The sequence below is a fragment of the Dermochelys coriacea genome, chromosome 18, assembly GCF_009764565.3.
Source record: "Dermochelys coriacea isolate rDerCor1 chromosome 18, rDerCor1.pri.v4, whole genome shotgun sequence".
NCBI lineage: Eukaryota > Metazoa > Chordata > Testudines > Dermochelyidae > Dermochelys > Dermochelys coriacea.
In genome coordinates, this window is record NC_050085.1 from 19,640,157 (window position 1) to 19,659,432 (window position 19,276).

The window sequence follows — 19,276 nt, forward strand, 5'->3', positions numbered from 1 at the left end:
GTTTGAAAATCTCATTAGGTGCCTATCTGCACCTTTAGGTGCCTAGATACTTTTAAAATTCTGGCCCTTCAGTTCTCCATGCCTCCGTTCCTGCATATGTCAAATGGGAACCATAACCCTGCCCTACCTGCCCACAGTGCTGTGATGATAAATTCATTAAAGCCTGCGAGGTGCTCAGATACTGCAGTAGTGGGGGGCAGATAAGAAAATAAGAACGTAAGAATGGCCCTACTGGGTCAGACCAAAGGGCCATCTAGCCCAGGATCCTGTCTTCCGACAGTGGCCAGTGCCAGGTGCCTCAGAGGGAATGAACAGAACAGGGAATCATCAAGTGATCCATCCCCTGTCGCTCATTCCCAGCTTCTGGCAAACAGAGGCTAGGGACACCATTCCTGCTCATCCTAACTAATAGCCACTGATGAACCTATCCTCCATGAATTTATCTAGTTCTTTTTTGAAGCCTGTTATGGTCTTGGCCTTCACAACATCCTCCGGCAAGGAGTTCCATAGGTTGACTGTGCACTATGTGAAGAACCTAGGATAGATAGATAACAGTACTTAATAATATAACCCGTCCCTATACAGATACTAATTAAGTCTCTCTGTGCACATTCACTTTTGGAAGATATCAGCTTTTTCTGCCAAGATTTTTGTTTCCTGAAACTTTCCTGAAACTTTCAATGTAAATTCTTACCATGCAGTAAATGCTTTATTGCATTAATTTTCCTCCTTGTTTTTATTGAGAGCAGTGTTGGCAATACCTGATATTTCTCCTGTCCCTTGTCCCCTGTGCAGTGAGCCAGCACTCTGGAGTCATTACTAACCACCTTGGGACCAGTGCCTCCTCCCCAAACTCGGAGCCAGACAACCATGCACTTTTAGACGAGAAAGAGGACTCGTATTTCTCTGAAATCAGAAATTTTATTGCAAATAGCGAGATGAATCAAGCATCAACTTTAACAGATAAAAGGTAAACAAACAAAGCCACACTAATGGACACTTCTTACCAGACTGTTCAAAGGCTGGCCAGCCATCTCCATGTTCAGGGCTTGATTTCAAATAGTCTGAAGAGATTAGAGTAATAATGAGAATCCCGCAAGGCACTCAATTTAGACTCCTTATACAGGAGTCCCAATTCTTTTCTGTTTTTGGCAGAAATTACATAAGAACAGCCATATAGGTCCATCTAGCCCAGTAGACTATCTTCCAACAGTGGCCAGTGTCATGTGCTTCAGAGGGAATGAACAGAACAGGTAACCATCAAGTGATCCATCAAGTTTGCAGAAAAGCCTTGGAAAGCTCTGTATAAGGAGTCTAAGTCTCTAAGGAGCCCAAGTTCTGTCACAGAATGAGTGGTAAAGCTCAGACTAGTGTACAGCCTGTGAGGAATGGAAGTGGTGTCTTTGGGAGCAAGTGTAAGTGGAGGACCCTCCCATGAGCACAGAATTCAGTGGGGAAGGGCACTACTGAGGAAGAATCAGACACTCATCATAAGTCAAGAGGTTCACTTTTCAAAACTCAGCCTTGATTTAAGAGTCTGGTCTTCTTCTTTTCATGATATACAGACATTTAGTTTCTTGTTTGCCTCTGGGATCAATATTGTTCTTGGGAGAGTTCTGCAAGTGCTCTTGGTGCATTTCTACTCCAAAGGCCTGGCCACCATATATCTTTAATTCCTTTCATCACCCAGCTCCAAGTGTCAAGAGGCACAGAAAAAGCCACGGCGCCAAGTCTCAGAGCCCAGGCTCTCATCCGAGCAGGAATATCTACACTGCTATTTTTAGGTCCATAAGCCCCAGTCAATTGGCCCAGGATCTGAGAGTTGGTGCCCCAGGTTTTCCTTTGCAGTGTGGACATACCCTAATGTACCTTCAGTGTGAAACCACTCGAGCCTGTGGAAATGGCCACAGAACAATTAGTGAAGGCAAATTTGGAGCGAATGCAGCTTTGCGGGAGCTGATTGTATTCTGCAGAGTTATCCCCAATATGAACGACTTGTGAAAACCTCATTCTCCCCTCCAACCACTCTAAAACCTCTAAAAATATCCATTATTGCTGACCTGCCCCCCTCCAACCACTCAGACCATCTCACTGAAGCCAGGAGATTGCTAAAGGAGCACAGAAGCACCAGATCTGGGTTTTGGTTCAAGACTGCCAGCAGGGATGAGGAGGAATGCAGCGTCGTAGGTGTCAGTAAAGCCACGTGTGTAATGACTTGGTTTTTGACCCTGCCTGGATGGAAATAAACCGAGTGCTGTGTTCCATCGCTGAGTCTGAGCTTAGACCTCAGCATGGAAGCAGACATAGGTAAATGGTCTCACCCTTTTCACCTGAAACATGATCCATATAAAAGAATCCCTCTCCCATCAAAGAGAGCCCTTCAGAACAGGCTCGTTAATGGCAGTGGCTTAACAGGAAATGTGGCCCAGATCCACCAAAGTGCAGCCCCTTCAGAAAACCATCACCCTCTCCCCATATAGATGCTTCCAACAAGCCCCTTCCCACCCAGACTCCTTGTTCAACCTCTCATAGCTTGTTTGTATAGAATAGACATGAGCTCTCTGTCCTTCCACACTTTGCACTCCTTGGGCCAAATTTAGACCTCCAGTGAGTGCCACTAGCTTTTGTGGAACAGCACTGCCTCACAGCAAGTCTTAATTTGGCCCTTTGACTTCCCCCTTCATCCCCTTCCCACCAAAAGTCACCTGGCATCTCGGGCTCACTGCTATGTTGGATCCCCCTTCCCAAGTAGAGCTGGGTGAATAACATCATTTTCAATTTAATGGCAATTTCAAAAAGGAAAAAAATGTTTCACATAGGACAGAAAATGAAAATTTTAGAAATTTCTGGCAAATTGAAAAGTTCAAAAAAATTGCTTTGGGTTGAATGAAACATTTCAGTTCAGTTCTTCACTCTGCTATTCTTTAACCCTTTTGATATTTAAAGTAAAATTAAAAGAAATTTTTAAACAAAGTTGTTTCAAACAAAAAAAATTGAAATGTTTCAATAGAAAAAAATGTCCAATCAAAATGTTTCATTTTTTTCAGATTATTTTTTCTTTTTTTGATGGGAGGGGGGAAGGCCCCAAATCAACAATTAGGTGAAACTGACCCAGAATTTGCCAAATGTTTAGATATTGGCAAATGTTTATTTTTTCCTGGGGAAAAAAAGTTTGGTGTTTGCCCAGCTCTATTCCTATGGATCCCTTCGTTTTCTCCATCACTCATGAATCCAGCCCTGGATATTCTGTTGCATTCATAAACAAAGAACAAATTGTGCTAATGCTGGATGATTACACTGCATTCAGCGCTGAACTTACCAGCAGGCCAGCCTTGTGTTCATTGCCAGTGCTACAGTTGCGACAGTCTTTTAGAACTTTACATGTGGAATAAAACACTTCACTTCACCCAGAATGCTTGTAAAAATGTGAAATTTAGACATGTTTTCCATTTCCTTCCCTACTCTGTTGCCTTCATCGCACCCCTGAAAGCAAGATAAAGTAACCCCATCTCAGATACAGACTTCTCAGCAGAGTTTTTGTTTAGATTGCACACGTGGAAATAAAATGGGGTGGGGGGGAGGGGAAGGTTCACTGTATTTCCTGAGGGAAATTAGGAATCTTTCAACCTTGCCTGATATAGACTAAAAAATAGACAAGAGGAGAACTCCTCCACAGGCTGGTATAATTGATCCAGAGGGAGAATCAAATTTGGGCCTGTACCTTAAAGAAAATCGATCAAAATTCTCTAAAACAAACATGCTGATGATGTGTTTAGACTAAGTGACAAGATCCAGGGCTTGGAAAACATCTGAGTTTCCCCTTAATTTTTTAAACCTTATTTTGACTGAGTGATATTTAATCTACAGGGGAACCCAAAAGGACATTCTGTGTTGTACAAATGTCACTCCATTCCAGGGCCAGTTGTAATTATGTTCCTGCTGCTCTGTTGTTTTTACAAATAATCATTCAATGCTGATACCAAATTTGAAAGCTTTTTTGTTTTGGTTTAAGAAAAAAGCTAAAAATGTTTGTATGGGACCTCCATGTAATTAGTGTAACCTACATTCGACAAAAGCAACAGGACAATGATGTTCCTGATTTTATAATTAATTTGTTTGTGGAAACTTTCTGGGTGAAGAAGTTAAAGTTAAACTTCTATCATTTGATCTAGCAGCATCTCAGACTGTTCCACCTATATATTGTTACCAAATGGGATCTTGTTCTCTTAACCTGGTTTGTTTTATTTTTCTGGCAGCTTACTTACTCTCATGTCCATATGGGTATAGCAAGGGGCAATGGGACAAAAGAAGATGTATGTTGGCCATTAGGGAAAGTTTGTAATGAAACCTATCCCAATGTGGAGCTTTGTTGATAGGCGAGTGGTTATTTTGGTACTATAAGCACAGAGAAAAACGTGGCCTTTGGCCCATAGAAGTTACAGTTCAAAGGGTGAAGATACTTAAAACCAGACTGGACAAAATCTAGTTTTAAGAATGGAATACATTTGACTCACTCTATTAGCTCTATACACTGTAGAGAACAATCTTGCATTGGTGAGGAAGCATGGATTCGATCATCTAATAGGTATTTTCTGTTCCCAGCCATTTGAACCATAAATAACAAATAAATGGTTAAATGCCTGAATCTTGCACCAAAGTGGCAATGCATTGCTGCTCTCAACTGACATCTTGGTTCCTTCCCCGGTGCTCAAACTTTCCAGGCCAGAAATCCAAGACATTGATAGCAACTCCCAGTGTCATGGGTTAGCAAATGAGAAACCAGAAGATGTGGATGAGGAGGAGGAAGAATTGGAGGAGGAAGATGACGACAGCTTGACAGGGAAGTCACAGGATGAAACAGTATCACCCACGACGGAGCCCCAAGGAACGTTTGAAGATGAAGAGGATGAAGAGCCCACATCCCTCACCATGAGCTTTGACCATACCCGAAGGTGGGTGGGGCCATTTCCTCTGGGAAGCAGAATGGGGTTAGATTTCTCACCCTGTGTCATTAACAGGTCATGGGCGGTATCACTTTATTTTTCAAACCATGAATCGTACTTCCAGTTTGCTCTAGGAACTTCATTTTCACCATGGTGGAGAGCACAAATAAATAAACTGAAATGCAAAAATATAAGACGACAGATACACAAGGCCTGAAAAATGCACAGCGGGAAAGGCAAACAGCACATGAAAAAACCAGCCTCCTCAATGTATCATGAACTCTTCTACCTGACACAGTGGCAATGTGTCTCGATTTTTAAACCCTGGTCAGTGAAAAGAGAGCTGATGCAAGGAAATCTAGATAATGGCAGTTTTCCACTACCCCACCCATGTTATCTGCAGCAAAATGGCAGCATCCTCTTGTCTCAGGATGCAAGGCCCTGCATTAATTTCAGATGAGATGGTGTGGCTGGCCTTTGTGTGGGCAGAGTGGATGTGTCCCCATGCCTTTGTTTGCTTTTTGTGCCATCCATGCTGTGCACCCTGGTTCATAAACCACCAGGAAGACATTTGCAGGTACAAAAAGGACACTTTTTTAATATTTAATTGGTATTCTGTTTTACTCACGTGCCTATCCAGGTTGACAATACAAAGCATCCCAGTGTAAAGCTGTGTAAACAAAAATAGGCAACTATCTGCTGCAGATGTAGTTTACAGTATGAGGTAGAGCATTAGCGTGAAAGAACCTAGGATAACTGCACATTAGAAAGTGCAATAAACTATAGCAGTGTTTGATTGTAAAGATATAAACAATGGTGCAAAATGGAATCCACTCCTTCTGTTAGCTCTCTTACCCACTTGCCTTTCACAAAATCTGTTGCTTTGCATCCATGAGCTGGCATGCCAAAGTTCATCCAAAGTGTGCTCCTGTAGATACGGCAGGAAATCAGGCTTCTATACGTCACTCTGCCATTGACTCACTATGCGCTCTAGCATTTAAGTCCCTTTAAGCCTAAATGTTCAGGAAAAGTCTATTTTTGGCTCTCAGTATTTTCAGAGGAGAGGAGCATCTGCAACTCAAACTGACTTCCATTGGGGTCATTGGTGTTTGGGAAAACCAGGCCGTAGATATCTCATGTTGGTCCAAAACATTGGGCACTCAACATTAAAGTCCTCTATTGAAATCGTAGATCTTAGCCTCTCTTGTGCCACAGGTTTCTATCCACTAATGATGCTTTGATATCTATGGATGAAAGTATTATTATATTCAGAGGGTTTTTTCAGTGTGTCATTGTTTTCCAATTAAGCCTATTGTAACCCCTGGGGAGGGAATATGGTGCAATGGCTCTATTCCTCCAACTTTCAGGAATAGCTAGTAATCAGGCATCTCTGAATAGGAGACCAGAATGAAAACGGTAACCACACCGAACCACAGAACATATGGTAGCACTAATGCTTGAGATGTATGTGTGTAACCATGCATTCCACTTCTTCTTTGCTCCTTGCATCATGTGCATTTTTTGGTCCATCTGTCTGTCTGTCTCTTCATGCATGTGGCTTGTGAGAATCCCATGGTATGTGCATGCAGGCACCGAGTTAGCAACACACACATTGGTTAGATTGTAAACGGTGAGATGAGCTAACAACAGGTCAACCCCTTCCCCTGGTCATTGGTACAGGTGTATTGAGGAGGACGAAGCCGGCTTGTTAGATTTGGAGCAGATGCCGAATTTTGGGAAGGGGCTGGATCTTCGCAAAGCAGCCGAGGAAGCATTTGAAGTTAAAGATGTGTTTAATTCCACCTTAGACTCTGAGACAATAAAACAGACTCTGTACAGGCAGGCTAAAAACCAGGTAGGTATATGACAGAACATTTTATCGAGCTTACCTCCAGCATTTAGCATGGGATTATCAGACAGCTGTGTTCCTTTAGCCAGGTCTGTGTTCTGTCCATGCTGAATTGGAATTCTGATGGTGAAGACTAACTTGTAAATCACATCTGCTTGCTACCATGTTGCAGTCCAGGAGAAATAGGGGTTGGGAGGGAATTGTTAACTCAAATTGTATATAATCAGTTTCACATACCCTTATAACTTTGTGGAGTGAGTGCAGGTTTATAGCTATATAGCGATGTAGTTCATCTATCTATATCTGTCTATAGAACTGTATATAGAAATATAATAATGCAATAGTTACAAACTTTGGGCCAAATCCTCAGCTGGTATATATTGGAATATATTGGTTTCACTGGAATAATGACAATTTATACCAGTTGAGCATCTGGCCCTTTGAAACAGCAGTAAAATATAACAGGATTTAATAATAAAAACATAAAATCTGATTCAGAATGATAGTTTCTAGACGTGCTTGGAGAATTGCATTATCTTAAGCAAATTTAGAAAATGCCATTGTTTTGTGCATTAAGCTTTAAACCTAATGCCACTCCACCTTTAAAATAAAATCCTCCTTCTTATCAAAAGACATACCAGTTCAGGCACAGCAAAAGCTGATGCAGGCCTTCTTCCAAAACTCAAAACAAAATCCTGAAATTTGAAAGAGCTTGGAAAACTTTTTTTTTTTTAAATTAGCATGGCTCTGTGCTCGCTGGTTTTGCCATAAACAGAAATGGCACGAGAGGCTCTGTTCTCATGAAGTTTGCATCCTGGTCCAAATAAAGCAGCAACAGATCTCATGAGGCTGCCGTTCTGTGAGATGTCCAGCCACATTACTAGAACAAAGAGGATACGTTGAGACAAGCTTCAGAGAAACAATCTGCACAAAACCTGCAAACTTTTTTCCATTAACCATCTGTTCTTATCTGCTTAAAAGAGGCCACATAGTTCAAATGCTTCTTTTAAGAATACTAGTGCAGGTTTGAGAATATTTACCTCTGCTTCAGGTTTTACTGGGGATGAGATCAGCTACTGTACTTGGCGTCGTTCTGTCCTCTAAGCAACAGGAATATAATATAATTTATCTTAAAGATCACCCAAAGGTGCAACTAAATGCAGTTGCCTAATAGACATGGGTCTTTAATTAAAGATCAAAGAGGACTGTGCTGGAAACCCTAAGGCTACTTTATAGTGACTGCTTAAGACTGGGGCCAGGAAGTTGAGGTGGGGTTTGCCTGTTGGAAGTGTGGATATTTTGTACAGATTTGACTGCACCTAAGGGAGTATTTTGGCTATGAAGATAGCACTGAAGTTCTTTTCTAGTGAAAAAAGAGCTCATTTATACTTTCAACACAAGCCACTTGCATGCCTCTGTCTGTGTCCTTCTACTAATATGCTGAGTATACTAACTATTTAGGCACAACTTGATTTTTCTTGACTGCAATGTTAGATCTGGCACATGATTGTTTTTAAAGTAATTTTGTAGTAAGGGAGATCTAAGACATCTTACATATTGTCAGATATGATATAACTTGGACAATTTAAAATTCTCTGTTCTGCATGTATTACGTGCAGGCAATATGGTGGGAAAATAATATTTATCTCGCTCAGACCAGCACAGAAATCTTACCTTTCTATCAATTTTGGCTCACTGTCACTGTAGTATTGAAATGCACACATCCATGCAAACACCCATAAAGCAGAACGCCCTGCAGCACATACAGACGAGCATGAGATACAATGGTCAGACTGGTTTCAGAGTAGCAGCAGACTGAGAACTGGATCTGAATTTAAGCTTCCTTTGGAGGAGGGGGAAGTTGTATTTGGAGTTTTGGGGAAGTTTTATTACTGTTATTTATTAAATTTGTGTTAAGCATTGTACAGACATCTGCAGTAAAGAGAGCATCCAATCTAGGGCACCTAGCCTGCAAAGATTTATACACGTACTTAACGTTACACACCGTGGATAATTCCCTAGATTTTAACTCACAATGTGCAAAGTTCAGCACTTGCATAAATCTTTGCAGGATCAGGACCTGGGTTGTGACAAGATGCAAAAAATGGATGAGAAAAACAAAAGTGGAGGAGGAGAAGGCCTGGGTAGCAGCAAAGCAACCAAATTACTCTACAGTAAGCCGTGGTCTCTGCGCATTCACAGACTAGGCTTTGTCAGCTGGTAGTGCTGCAATGAGCACACACAGTCATGCCTGCAAACACACACCATGCTTACACTGCCAAATGGACACACACTACACACCCGCTCCAACTCCCTCCAGACACAATGGAAATGCTCAGTAAATGAAACAACATGCCATGCGCAAGCTCATCTCCACTGAATCACTTTTGTCCTATATATATGAACCCCCATTTACACTTCTCCTTTTATGAGTCAACAATAACTTCTGAAGGCCAAAGTTTCACAGGCATGAGCTCCTGTCCTGTCCCAGATGTACCGCAAAGTTATCATGCCCAGGTGGGGGGGATCGGCACGACTCAGTCAGCAACGCACACAGTTTCATATGCACTTTTGAAAACTATGTGAAAAAACAAGGCCAGAACTCCCGGGATATGTTCGGTGGGAAAAGTAATGTCCTATAGGAGAGGAGCCTAGATGCAAGTGTCAGCATTTGTCATGAAGTGCAAGGTGCAAGGAAGGAAGCAAGTTAAACCCACTGCTTCCTGGTAAAACTCTATGGCAAGGTCCATGGGTTTTCCTCATGTGTGAACATAAGTATGAATTGGCAGGTAGGATTCCCAGCCCACACCAAAGTGAATGGCACTGACTGTCCCGAGTTTCTGGTATGTAAATAGTTAAATGACTCTATACTTCATGTGGATTATTCCAGGACCAGGAGTGTGTATTCACCCATTCCCCTTTCTCTGCTTCTTCCCCGCCTTTAGGCTTATGCAATGATGCTGTCCCTTTCTGAGAACGCTCCCCTTCACACTTCTTCCCAGAATTCTCTGGATGCTTGGTTGAACATGGCAGGAGCAGCCTCAGAGTCGGGGACCTTTAATCCCATCAACCATCTCTGACGAGTCGAGAAGGTGCTGGTTCAGAGTCCGAGTGAGGAGGTGGTGATGCTGTGACTGCCCTATCAGAAATTCTAGCACGCAGAAGATGGATCAGAGGGCCGCAGGGAGTCGTCTGGGCTTTTGTCTGGGAGAATAAACCTGTCACATCTACCCTACAATTCGCAAATTTGTATCTATCCACAAGTTGTTGGTTTCTAATTTGTTAAAAAGAAACTCTCCAAACTGGATAGCTCTGAAGCAGTCCTAGGATTCCACCATCTCTAAGAATAGTGTAAACCATAAGTGAATTGCAATGGTGCAATCAAATACTGGCCCCTTTACAGTTACAAGACAATATAACTGAGCCAGCTGGTTTCTGCTGATAAACTAAAACTTGAAGTCATTCGACCCCTTGCCCCCCTCACACACCACATTCACTTCAGTTGAATAGCAGTCATGGGGCGGGGGAGAGATCTAGAACTGATCCATCCCTGGTATAATTCTGATATAGTCACCAGCGTTATACCAAGGAATGGTGAATTTGACCTATTTTACTTAACTTGGCTCTTTGAAAGAGTGTGAAATTCTGCACCCCCCACAACAGCACTCATCTTTACACTGCAAAGTGTTGTTGTGAGTCGCTGTTGTGGGAAGCCACGCTCCCCAACATGCAATGTCCAAACAGGGCTAGCTTCTGCCAAGAGCAAAAATAATTGGTGCAGGAGCGTTGCTGGGGCAGCTCATACATGCACACAAATACATAGACAATGCCCCGTAAGCTCGACCCTAGAAAGCTGCTATGTAGTTTCTCTCCCAGAGGGTCTTTCAAATGCTCTCTCTTCAAAGTTGGGGGAGAAACCTCTGCCCTGTGCCCTTGTGTTGGTTTGCTGGTGGTTGCTTATGCCAAGTACCCTGCCATCATTTACCCCATAATTTTGAAAATATGGCTAAAAAAAATCCTTGTTTTTAATAACCTTATGAGTGCAGCTCAACTCCTCAAGCATGTGGCTAAGGAAATGTATTTTCTCTCTAGATCTAAAATTAATTGCAATTTTTACGGATGATTTTAAATTGCTTTGAAGTCTCAGCTCTTTTGCTGACATAAAGCAGCCTCCAGAAATCCTGTGACATTAGTTTGTGCTATTTCTACATTGTAATAACAACCTGGTGTTCTAGCTGTGATTTTTATAGGTAAAGCTAAACCTGAACATAATTCTGAAAGGGGTTAGAAATATTACAAGAATAACATTGGCTACTCTGACATTTTAATGTGTGCGCTGAGAAATGTCTAGATATGGTGTTACAGAATCAGGGCTGCCTGAAGGTAAGACAGGTGCCTGCCACCAAGTGATTTTAAGTTGAATCAGAGGTGCTACAAACTTGCCCATCTGAGTGCTGCATCAGCAACTCACCCAGGAGCCTCCAGATGCTCTAAGGACCCAATTCTGTACAAGCCTGACTCTAGCAGTTTTTCCACTGACTTCAATGGACTTTGGACCAGGCTCCAAACACTTAAAGCTGCATGTACACTTGTAGTAAGTGCTACACCTAGTAGTCAGTGTTTGCAGAACTGGGTCAATAGCTGACTTCAGAGAAGCTTCTCACAGAAGTAAACACATCTACTAGTAAGTGTTTGTGAGATTGGGCCTCTAATTTATATGTGCAGGAACAGACTGCAGCTGCTCTGCTGTTGAATATGAAGATGCAGATCATGGCAGTAGAGGAGGTTCCAGCATGCAATGCTCCATCTGGAAGCAATTGCTCAGATTACAGTGGCGCATTGCATGCTGAGATTTGCAGTCCTGATGGGCCACACGTCATATTCCAGAGAAGTCAGCCATGAGGACTCAGCTGGCCCCTGGGGCTGCACCTCTGTTTGCCACTGGGGTAGAGGGAATGAAAGGATAATTAGCAGCATCAAATAATTCTCCATAGTTCACCCAGGGAAAGACGACAACCCTCCTGCTAGTTTCTCCAAGTCATCATGTATATGCGCTGAAGGCTCTGAATCCAACAGTGATCTATACCCTCCCCAGTTTCAAATGTTTGCACAAAGCTCTTGACTAAGTGTAGCCCAAGAACTGACAATGTCAAAAGAAACCAGTCTCTAAGAGTCAGACGGAACATTCCTTTCCCTGGCACGTCTGCCTATGCTAACATTACAGTACTTGCCATTCACTTGGGCTTTAAATTATTCCCATAGGGGCCAATTTAAAATAATAAAATAATTGTTTTTTTTCCTAATGGAATTTACCTTAATCTGTATATAACTTGTAATTTTTTTTTAATTCTTTTCTTATTTTATTTCTTCCTTAACAGTATTTTTTGCATTGGATATCATTATTGTGAAGAAATAATGTTAATATAAGTATCTAGTGAAGGACCAAAATTGTGTAATTAAGGTTGTATGTTGTATGATTGATAACCAGGGAGTAGATTTTTTTTATGTGCCAAATGACCCTAAATAATCCTGCTATTCTTGCTGCCGCTTTTCCCGACAATCATGTTTTGTTAAATTTGAGTTTCAATTACATTTGCATGTAGGATGTGTTCTATTTATTTCTTTTATTGTTTGGAAAAAATATCACAACAAGAAAACAAAAACAAAACAAAAAACCCTTCCAACATGCCCTTAATAAAAAACAGAAGAAACAAACTAAAAAGAGAGAGCGAGCGAGAGAGAAATAAAGCAACAAAAACTGTAAATAAAAACAACTGTGAAATTCCATATTGTAGCCAGGATGGCATGCAATGCAAATGTGCCATATTTGGGGGAGGGAGGGGAGAAATCAGTGCTTATTTTTATAAAGGAATGGAAACAAAATCCCATCAGTATAATTTTTGTTAACTATAAGCAATCTTTGCCTTGTAAATACCTGACATACAAATGGAGCAGTGTAGATGGGTAGCTGCAGGATAACACTGATTCAGTTGGCATTTGTAGCCATTTACAAAAGTAACTGGTATAATTACCAGAACTAAAAGGTGGCTCTTCTAAAAATAAAATGGTATAGTATATAGCGAGGTTGTCAGCAATATTATATCACTAAAATATTCACTCTTTCGAGAAACAAACATACGCCAGAAGAACCCTGCAAGGTGAAGTTTCATCCTGCAAACGTGTAGTTTTAAAGTAAATCAATGGGACTATGTATGTGTTTGCAGGATTAAGGCTCAGAGGCCCACTCCTATCAACACTATCACCGACAGTGCTTACCACATAGTACTCCCCACAGTAAGCACTTAAGCACATTCTTAACCTTAAGCATAGGAGCACATCTGTCCCTATTCAGTTAAAATGGGTAAGCCTGTGCTTTGAAATCAATGGGACTACTACATGCTTAAAGTTAAGCACATGCTAATGTCTCTTTCTGGATCGGGGCAAGAGTGCTCTGCATTTTGCAAGATCAAGCCCTAAGAGCAGAAGTAGGTATTTGCAGGGTCCGATCCTAAGTTTTGTCTGTAAGTAGTTGGCATGGGTTTTTGAAGAGGGGGTCAGCCTTGCTTCTCCATGTATGGGGATAACTTGCCATGGTGACTTCATCTCCAAATCATGGGCAAAGATCTTAGAAACAGAAATGTTTTTTTGTCTTCCCTCCAGTCTGTGGACACTGCCCTGTTATTTGTTGCATTGTTTCTTCAAAAGAACAATGTGTTAAAAGCTCTTAATTGTGCCTGACAATGAGCAATATCTGTTTACCTTCTAGGGACCAGGGTGTGCCACCATTTCTGGGGCTGAGTAGCTTACTGATTTGAACAGGGCTCTTTGAGGAGTTCGTTACCAATCACCATGAGTAAGGGTGACACAGTCTAGCCCTATATTAAGAAGATGAAATTTTTTTAAATCATAAAATGATTTTTTTCTGTTTCCTGTTACTTAAAAAACAAAAAAAGACCACACTTTGTTTCCTTCCTTTTCTTCTAGCTGGTCTCTGTCAATTTAAGTATCCAGACTTCTCTAAACCAGCACTGGCTACACATTTTAAGATTTTTTCCAAGCAAGATAAGCAAATACAATGCCTAATCCAATTTATGTTTATCCTTTAGCCCCTTCTTTAATTGCACTCAAAACGTTGCGATTTGTAGCTAATGTTTTTGGGGCTTTATCAAAAAACCAATCGCTTATTTTGAAGGATGTTTCCTGAGACTTGCTTATGTCAAGAATAAATAGAGGCAAGAAAGATCCCACAATCAGAACTTAGACTCTCCTTTAGAACTAGCCAGGGGAAGGATCTGGGACCTCTGCTGCAGCTATGTAGCTCATGTGCACCCTACACCACTAACATATTATGCTCAGGAACCAATGCTGTTGATGTGGTACATCAAGGGGTGGAGTTAGAGTGATTTCCATAAGGCCTGGTAATTGTTTGAAATCAACGGTACCATCCAAGAGGTGATTATAACTAAGAATTTTGTTGGATGGGGGCTATTTATTTTACCTGTTTTCATGTCTGCAGCAGGTAGCCATATTGCCATAATAGCGGGGGGTGAGAAATGGGACCTGCTGTGTTATTGTTCAAATCACTAGGTGGATCCAAGGAGGCTATTAGCAGCCTCTGGCTATGCCAAACTGTTCAGTACTGCTGAAATAAAACTGTAAGACGGAAGGACCCTTCCTTCTACTGATTGCTACTTTATTTAGAAATTTTATATATGAGCTAATTATAAAAACAAAAAAAAATTCCTGCTACTCCTTTCTATTGCTCACTCAGATACCAGCATTCAAAATAATGATATTAATCACTTGGCAGATACAGAATGTTCAAGGTGCAATGCAACTGCTGTGCTACGGAATGTGCCAGGTCCATCCAGGTACAATGCACTTGTTTTGTTTTTGGACGATCCAGGTATGTCCAGGTAGAATGCACCAGATTTGCTGTTAGACATACAGGCATGTTCCTGTTGAAGACACTTGCTGGGCTGCTGGTGCCTCCTTACAGAAGGCATCTACTGTGTTGCTGAACATACCAGCTGGGTCCGACATGCCCTTACATCACTGGATGATCAGAGCCCAGCCGGCAGAGCAGCATGCTAGCAGCAAACCAAACTGAAAGGGTTAAGAACAAAACATGAGCTGAAATGCTACACTGCATTCCAGGACAAAAAACAAAGTTAGGATTTTCTGTCTTGCTCAAAACGATTAGTGGAGCCTCTCGATTTCCCCAAAATCAGCACTTAGAAATTCAATAGTTATTGAAAACTGCTTCTCTTTTTCATTTCATATGAAACATTTATGAAAGCACTTGCACAATGACATATTAACATGTTTAGACTCTAAGCATCAAAGCACTGGACTGTAAGCCCCCTCTCACCCCTCCAGCCTATTTCAATCTACTGACTTACATTCAATTTTTACGTGCTGTATTTTGTGTGTGTGTGTGTGTGTGTGTGTGTGTGTGTCTGTGTGTGTGTGTGGTGGGGATGGGGGGGAAGCATCATGGTGTAGGAACCTGCACTTTGCTGCCTGTTTAAAAACAAGCAGGAGTGAAACAATCTGCTCAGATTTGTGTTGGTAACATGAGGGCAAAAGCTCTGCTCCTAGTTGATGGTCAGTAGTGTTTAAAGCCATGAAACTGTTTCTCTGTAGTGTTGAGTGATACTGTGATTAAAATGTTATTGCATTATTCCAATATTTTTTCTTTATTCTGTCATTGATTCTTATTACCACTTTTGGAAAAGAACGAAAAAGAGAGAGGAAAAGAAAAAGGCAGCTTTGATTTCCAAATGTGCAATTCACGTGTGAACAAAGTAATTCTGAAAATATTTCTCAATGTGTTTTTACGTTCTCGTCACTCTCTTCAAAAGTAAGAGTTGTTTTGCCCTGATGTCATTTTCAGCCTGCAGAAGATGTAATTTAAAACATATATATATTATGCTTGCAAAAATCATAAATCTGTGCATCATATGTCATTCCTTCTCCCATTGTTACAATACAGATTTTATTTAGGGTTTGTTTGTGTTTTTCCTTTAGAACTGTATAGTGTTTTGTTTTTTTTTAAAAAAAATCAATTGTAAATGTCTGGTTTTCATATGTTTAAAAAACATTGAGAAAGAGGATGGTGCTTGTTCCATATCATTCTTGATTGTATATTGCTTCTGTTATGTTTATAAGTAAACTGTGCATGACTTGTGTTTAGCAGTCATTATTGTGTCTGTTTGTGAAATTTTTATCAAAAAGAAAAAAAATTCTGTAGATGCACTTATTGTATATGTGATTAGGTTTTGCGTCCAAGGCTAGGAGCCTTGAACTGCCAAGGAAGGAAAAAAAAGAGATGGCAGTTATTAATTAATATGAAATCGCTGTGTTGGGAGCATAATGAAATAAAAGATATGAAGTGTAGAAAATAATTAAAAAAAGCGATTTTACAAATTTCATTTTGATGCTTGTGATAAAAGGCAAATGTATTTGTGTAGAGAAAGACCTTTAAAATAATGAATAGGAAAGCTGATTTTGAGGTTAATGCTGTAGAATAGGAATGTATACCAAATGTAATCTTTCCAATGCTACAATGAATTTATACATGAGATTGATATGCAATAAACCTGTGTGCTTTTCTAAGCAATGGCCCTGCGAACTTTCTTGGCACAAGACAAAGTACGACAAAGTGATGCCTGAAAGTGGTCCAGCATTTTCATTTTGACAGTAGAGAAATCATAATAAAGATGTTTGGGCCTAACAAACTCACCAGCAACCCCATGAGTTTTCATGGGAATACAGGTTTGTTTAAGGGATGGGGCCTATTATGGCTGTTTGGTTTAAGGTGTGGGGAAAGATGGGTTTGTAAAAGTTTGGGTTTGGGACTTTTTCATAGTCTCAATTGTGGCAAACAGCATCTTGGATTCCCTCCACCCACCCACTCCATTGTTGTTGCTGTCTTCTAACACAGAGTTAGGTCAGTCAATTCTTTTCTCCACTGTAAGTTACACATCACATGGACCTAGAGACCCAGGAGGGATTCTCCAATGGCAAGAGGAACTCTAAAGTGCTGGCCGTATTTCTTCAGAGAAGGCCAACGAGGACTGCTCTGAGGATAAGGACAAGTCTAAGCAACTCTGTCTGACAGAGCACAAATGGCAAGAACTCACTTTTCAGTAGTAAAGCACCTGTGGTGACCACTTGAACAGGGCCTACCCCAAGTTGGCAGGATATTTGCATTGTAAATAAATACTGCAGAATGACCTTAATGAGCATAACCTTTACATGGCCACATCTGAAATGCAGCAAGAGATCTTTTAAGCAGAACTTCTGGATGTTTTGGAGAAGAGAGCTGTAGCTCACGAAAGCTTATGCTCAAATAAATTTGTTAGTCTCTAAGGTGCCACAAGTACTCCTTTTCTTTTTAAGGTAAATTAGGTTCCTGATGCCCTAACCCTCCTGAGTAGTTCTTCCCAGGTCAAGAAGAGACAGTTTGATGTTCGAGTACCCAGTAGCATTAGCTAACAGGGATGCCTCTTGCTTAGCAAAAAATTCTTAGTGGCAGGTGAGTCTTGTACATTATAAGAGGGAGGAATTAAAATACATGGCAAATATTTTCCCTTCAACACGATGAGCAAAGAATTAGTGAAATATCTAGAGATGGCGGTCAGATGTTTCAGTGGGGGCGCTGGGAGCAAAAATGACTTGAAAGCAGGGTCTTTGAACTAACAATGTGCATTACAAAACTGATGAATGGGCCATGCTTCAAAAAGTAATTCATAGTGCTCAAATGACAGTATCCAGCATACAACATAATAGCACTTTCCCGGAGTTTGCCATATAAGGGTTTCAGTCTCAGCCGAACTCTGAGTTGAAATCCTCTGCATCTCTGTGGCGGCTGGCAACCTCTCTCCTTATTAGCCCTGGAGGGGAGTAAAAAAAAAAAAATCTATTGGATAAGAAAGCTCCAATAATAGAGTGATTGTCAGGCAGGCTTTAGAGAGAGAACAGAGACATTTAAGAGAATATTGCTGACAAGTGGACTTTGTCGTCCAGAAAGCACTTGATTCTCACCATAAACTACCAAGAAAAAGGCTCCATTTTTAGGGAGGGGAAAAAAATCAACAGGGGAGGAAAAAATGAAGGTCAAGGAAAGATCTGTTCCCAGCAAAATGTGTGTTATCAATTGTGGGGTGGATCCATACAGTATTGCCGAGCAGGGTCAGGTTTTGCTGACTTGCTGGGCCACACAAGTACTCAAGTTCTGTGTTGATAACCTTATTTTCTTTAACATACAAAACATAATAAATTAAATGATGCAATCAAGGGATTTAAGATCAATATTTGAAGTGTATAGGAGGATTTTATTATTATTATTTTTATCACAGTACCTAAAGGCCCAGCGTAGACCAGAGCCTCAGTGTGCTAGACACTGAATGTACACGGAGTAAGAGGCTGCCCCCACCCCAAACAACTTACGATCGAATCAGACAAGACAGATGAAAGGTGGGAGGAAGCGTGGTAGACAGATATGCAGTTATATGTATATTTGTCTACAAATGAGGGGTGACTTCCAAAAGCGAGGGTGAGGGTCAAGAAGATTAGAGGAACGATAGTCTTGTGATTCAGAGATCTGGGTTAAATTCCTGCATGACTGTGGGCCAGTCTCTTAGACTTGCAATTCAGCAGGACAGTTAAACACATGCCTTTGCTGTAAACACGAGTAGTATCACTGGGGTCACAAGTGCTTTACTCAGTTGGGGCCTTAATCTCCCCGTGCTTCAGTTTCCCTCTGTGAAACGAGGATATTTTCTTTTTACCCTTTCTGAGTGAATTTAGTGTTGGTGAAAGATGCTGGACTGCAATCCTCCACTTATCCGCTGGAGTGAAAGTGCCAGTGTCTCTCACAGCTGCCTGCTCCAGGGTGCCTACACCCAGCTGTGGAGACAACCAGCACGTTAGACTCATTTGATCCCTGGCATGTCTGCTGCAACTGGGCCAGCTGCTGCCAATTGGTAGCCTTACCATTGCTGACAGGTAACAACGGGAATCCGGGTTCTTTAGGCCTCCCTCATGCAGGGAGCCAGCACAAAGCCCGTGTACCACTTAGGCTCTCAGAACAGGGTTTAAGTGGCCCAAGTGGGGCTGCATGCTGGTCTCTACATGGGCTGCTTTTCACTCCTGGAACGCAAGATGCGAATATAACTGTGTGGACTGGAATTGTCACTAAATCTACAGTCCCAGTTGTTCACTAGAGTGCTAGCTGTCACCTACTTTCCATTGCTGACCTAGCCTAGGGGACAATTTGAAAATTGATACTTTCGTTTGCCGACTGTTAGTGTGATGGGAGAATTTCTGAAGGTGGCAGACCTTCTCCAAACAATCTGAACGCCATCAAAGGGGCACTCTGTCTTGGGAGTTTTCTGGTCCCTTCTTGCTTGTGGCTGGACTGGAAATACTATGGAAACAACTTCTCTTGTGTTAGGTCAAGTGCAGAAATTAAATATAG

General features: G+C 41.3%; 1 protein-coding gene across 8 annotated transcripts in view; it reads left to right on the forward strand.

Moving 5' to 3' along the window:
* PRDM16 (PR/SET domain 16) overlaps positions 1 to 16,196 on the forward strand; it is a 454,451-nt gene extending 438,255 nt beyond the window's left edge. For 5 of the 8 annotated variants that reach the window (XM_043499846.1, XM_038376894.2, XM_043499852.1 and 2 more), the window contains 4 exons: positions 796 to 970; positions 4,722 to 4,952; positions 6,624 to 6,798; positions 9,738 to 16,196. In XM_043499846.1, coding sequence (XP_043355781.1) covers positions 796 to 970; positions 4,722 to 4,952; positions 6,624 to 6,798; positions 9,738 to 9,872 — 716 coding nt within the window. In that variant the 3' untranslated portion in view covers positions 9,873 to 16,196. The remainder of the gene's footprint in view (positions 1 to 795; positions 971 to 4,721; positions 4,953 to 6,623; positions 6,799 to 9,737) is intronic. The other 3 variants (XM_043499847.1, XM_038376892.2, XM_043499850.1) reach the window with 1 other exon arrangement.
* The last annotated feature ends 3,080 nt before the right edge of the window (positions 16,197 to 19,276 follow it).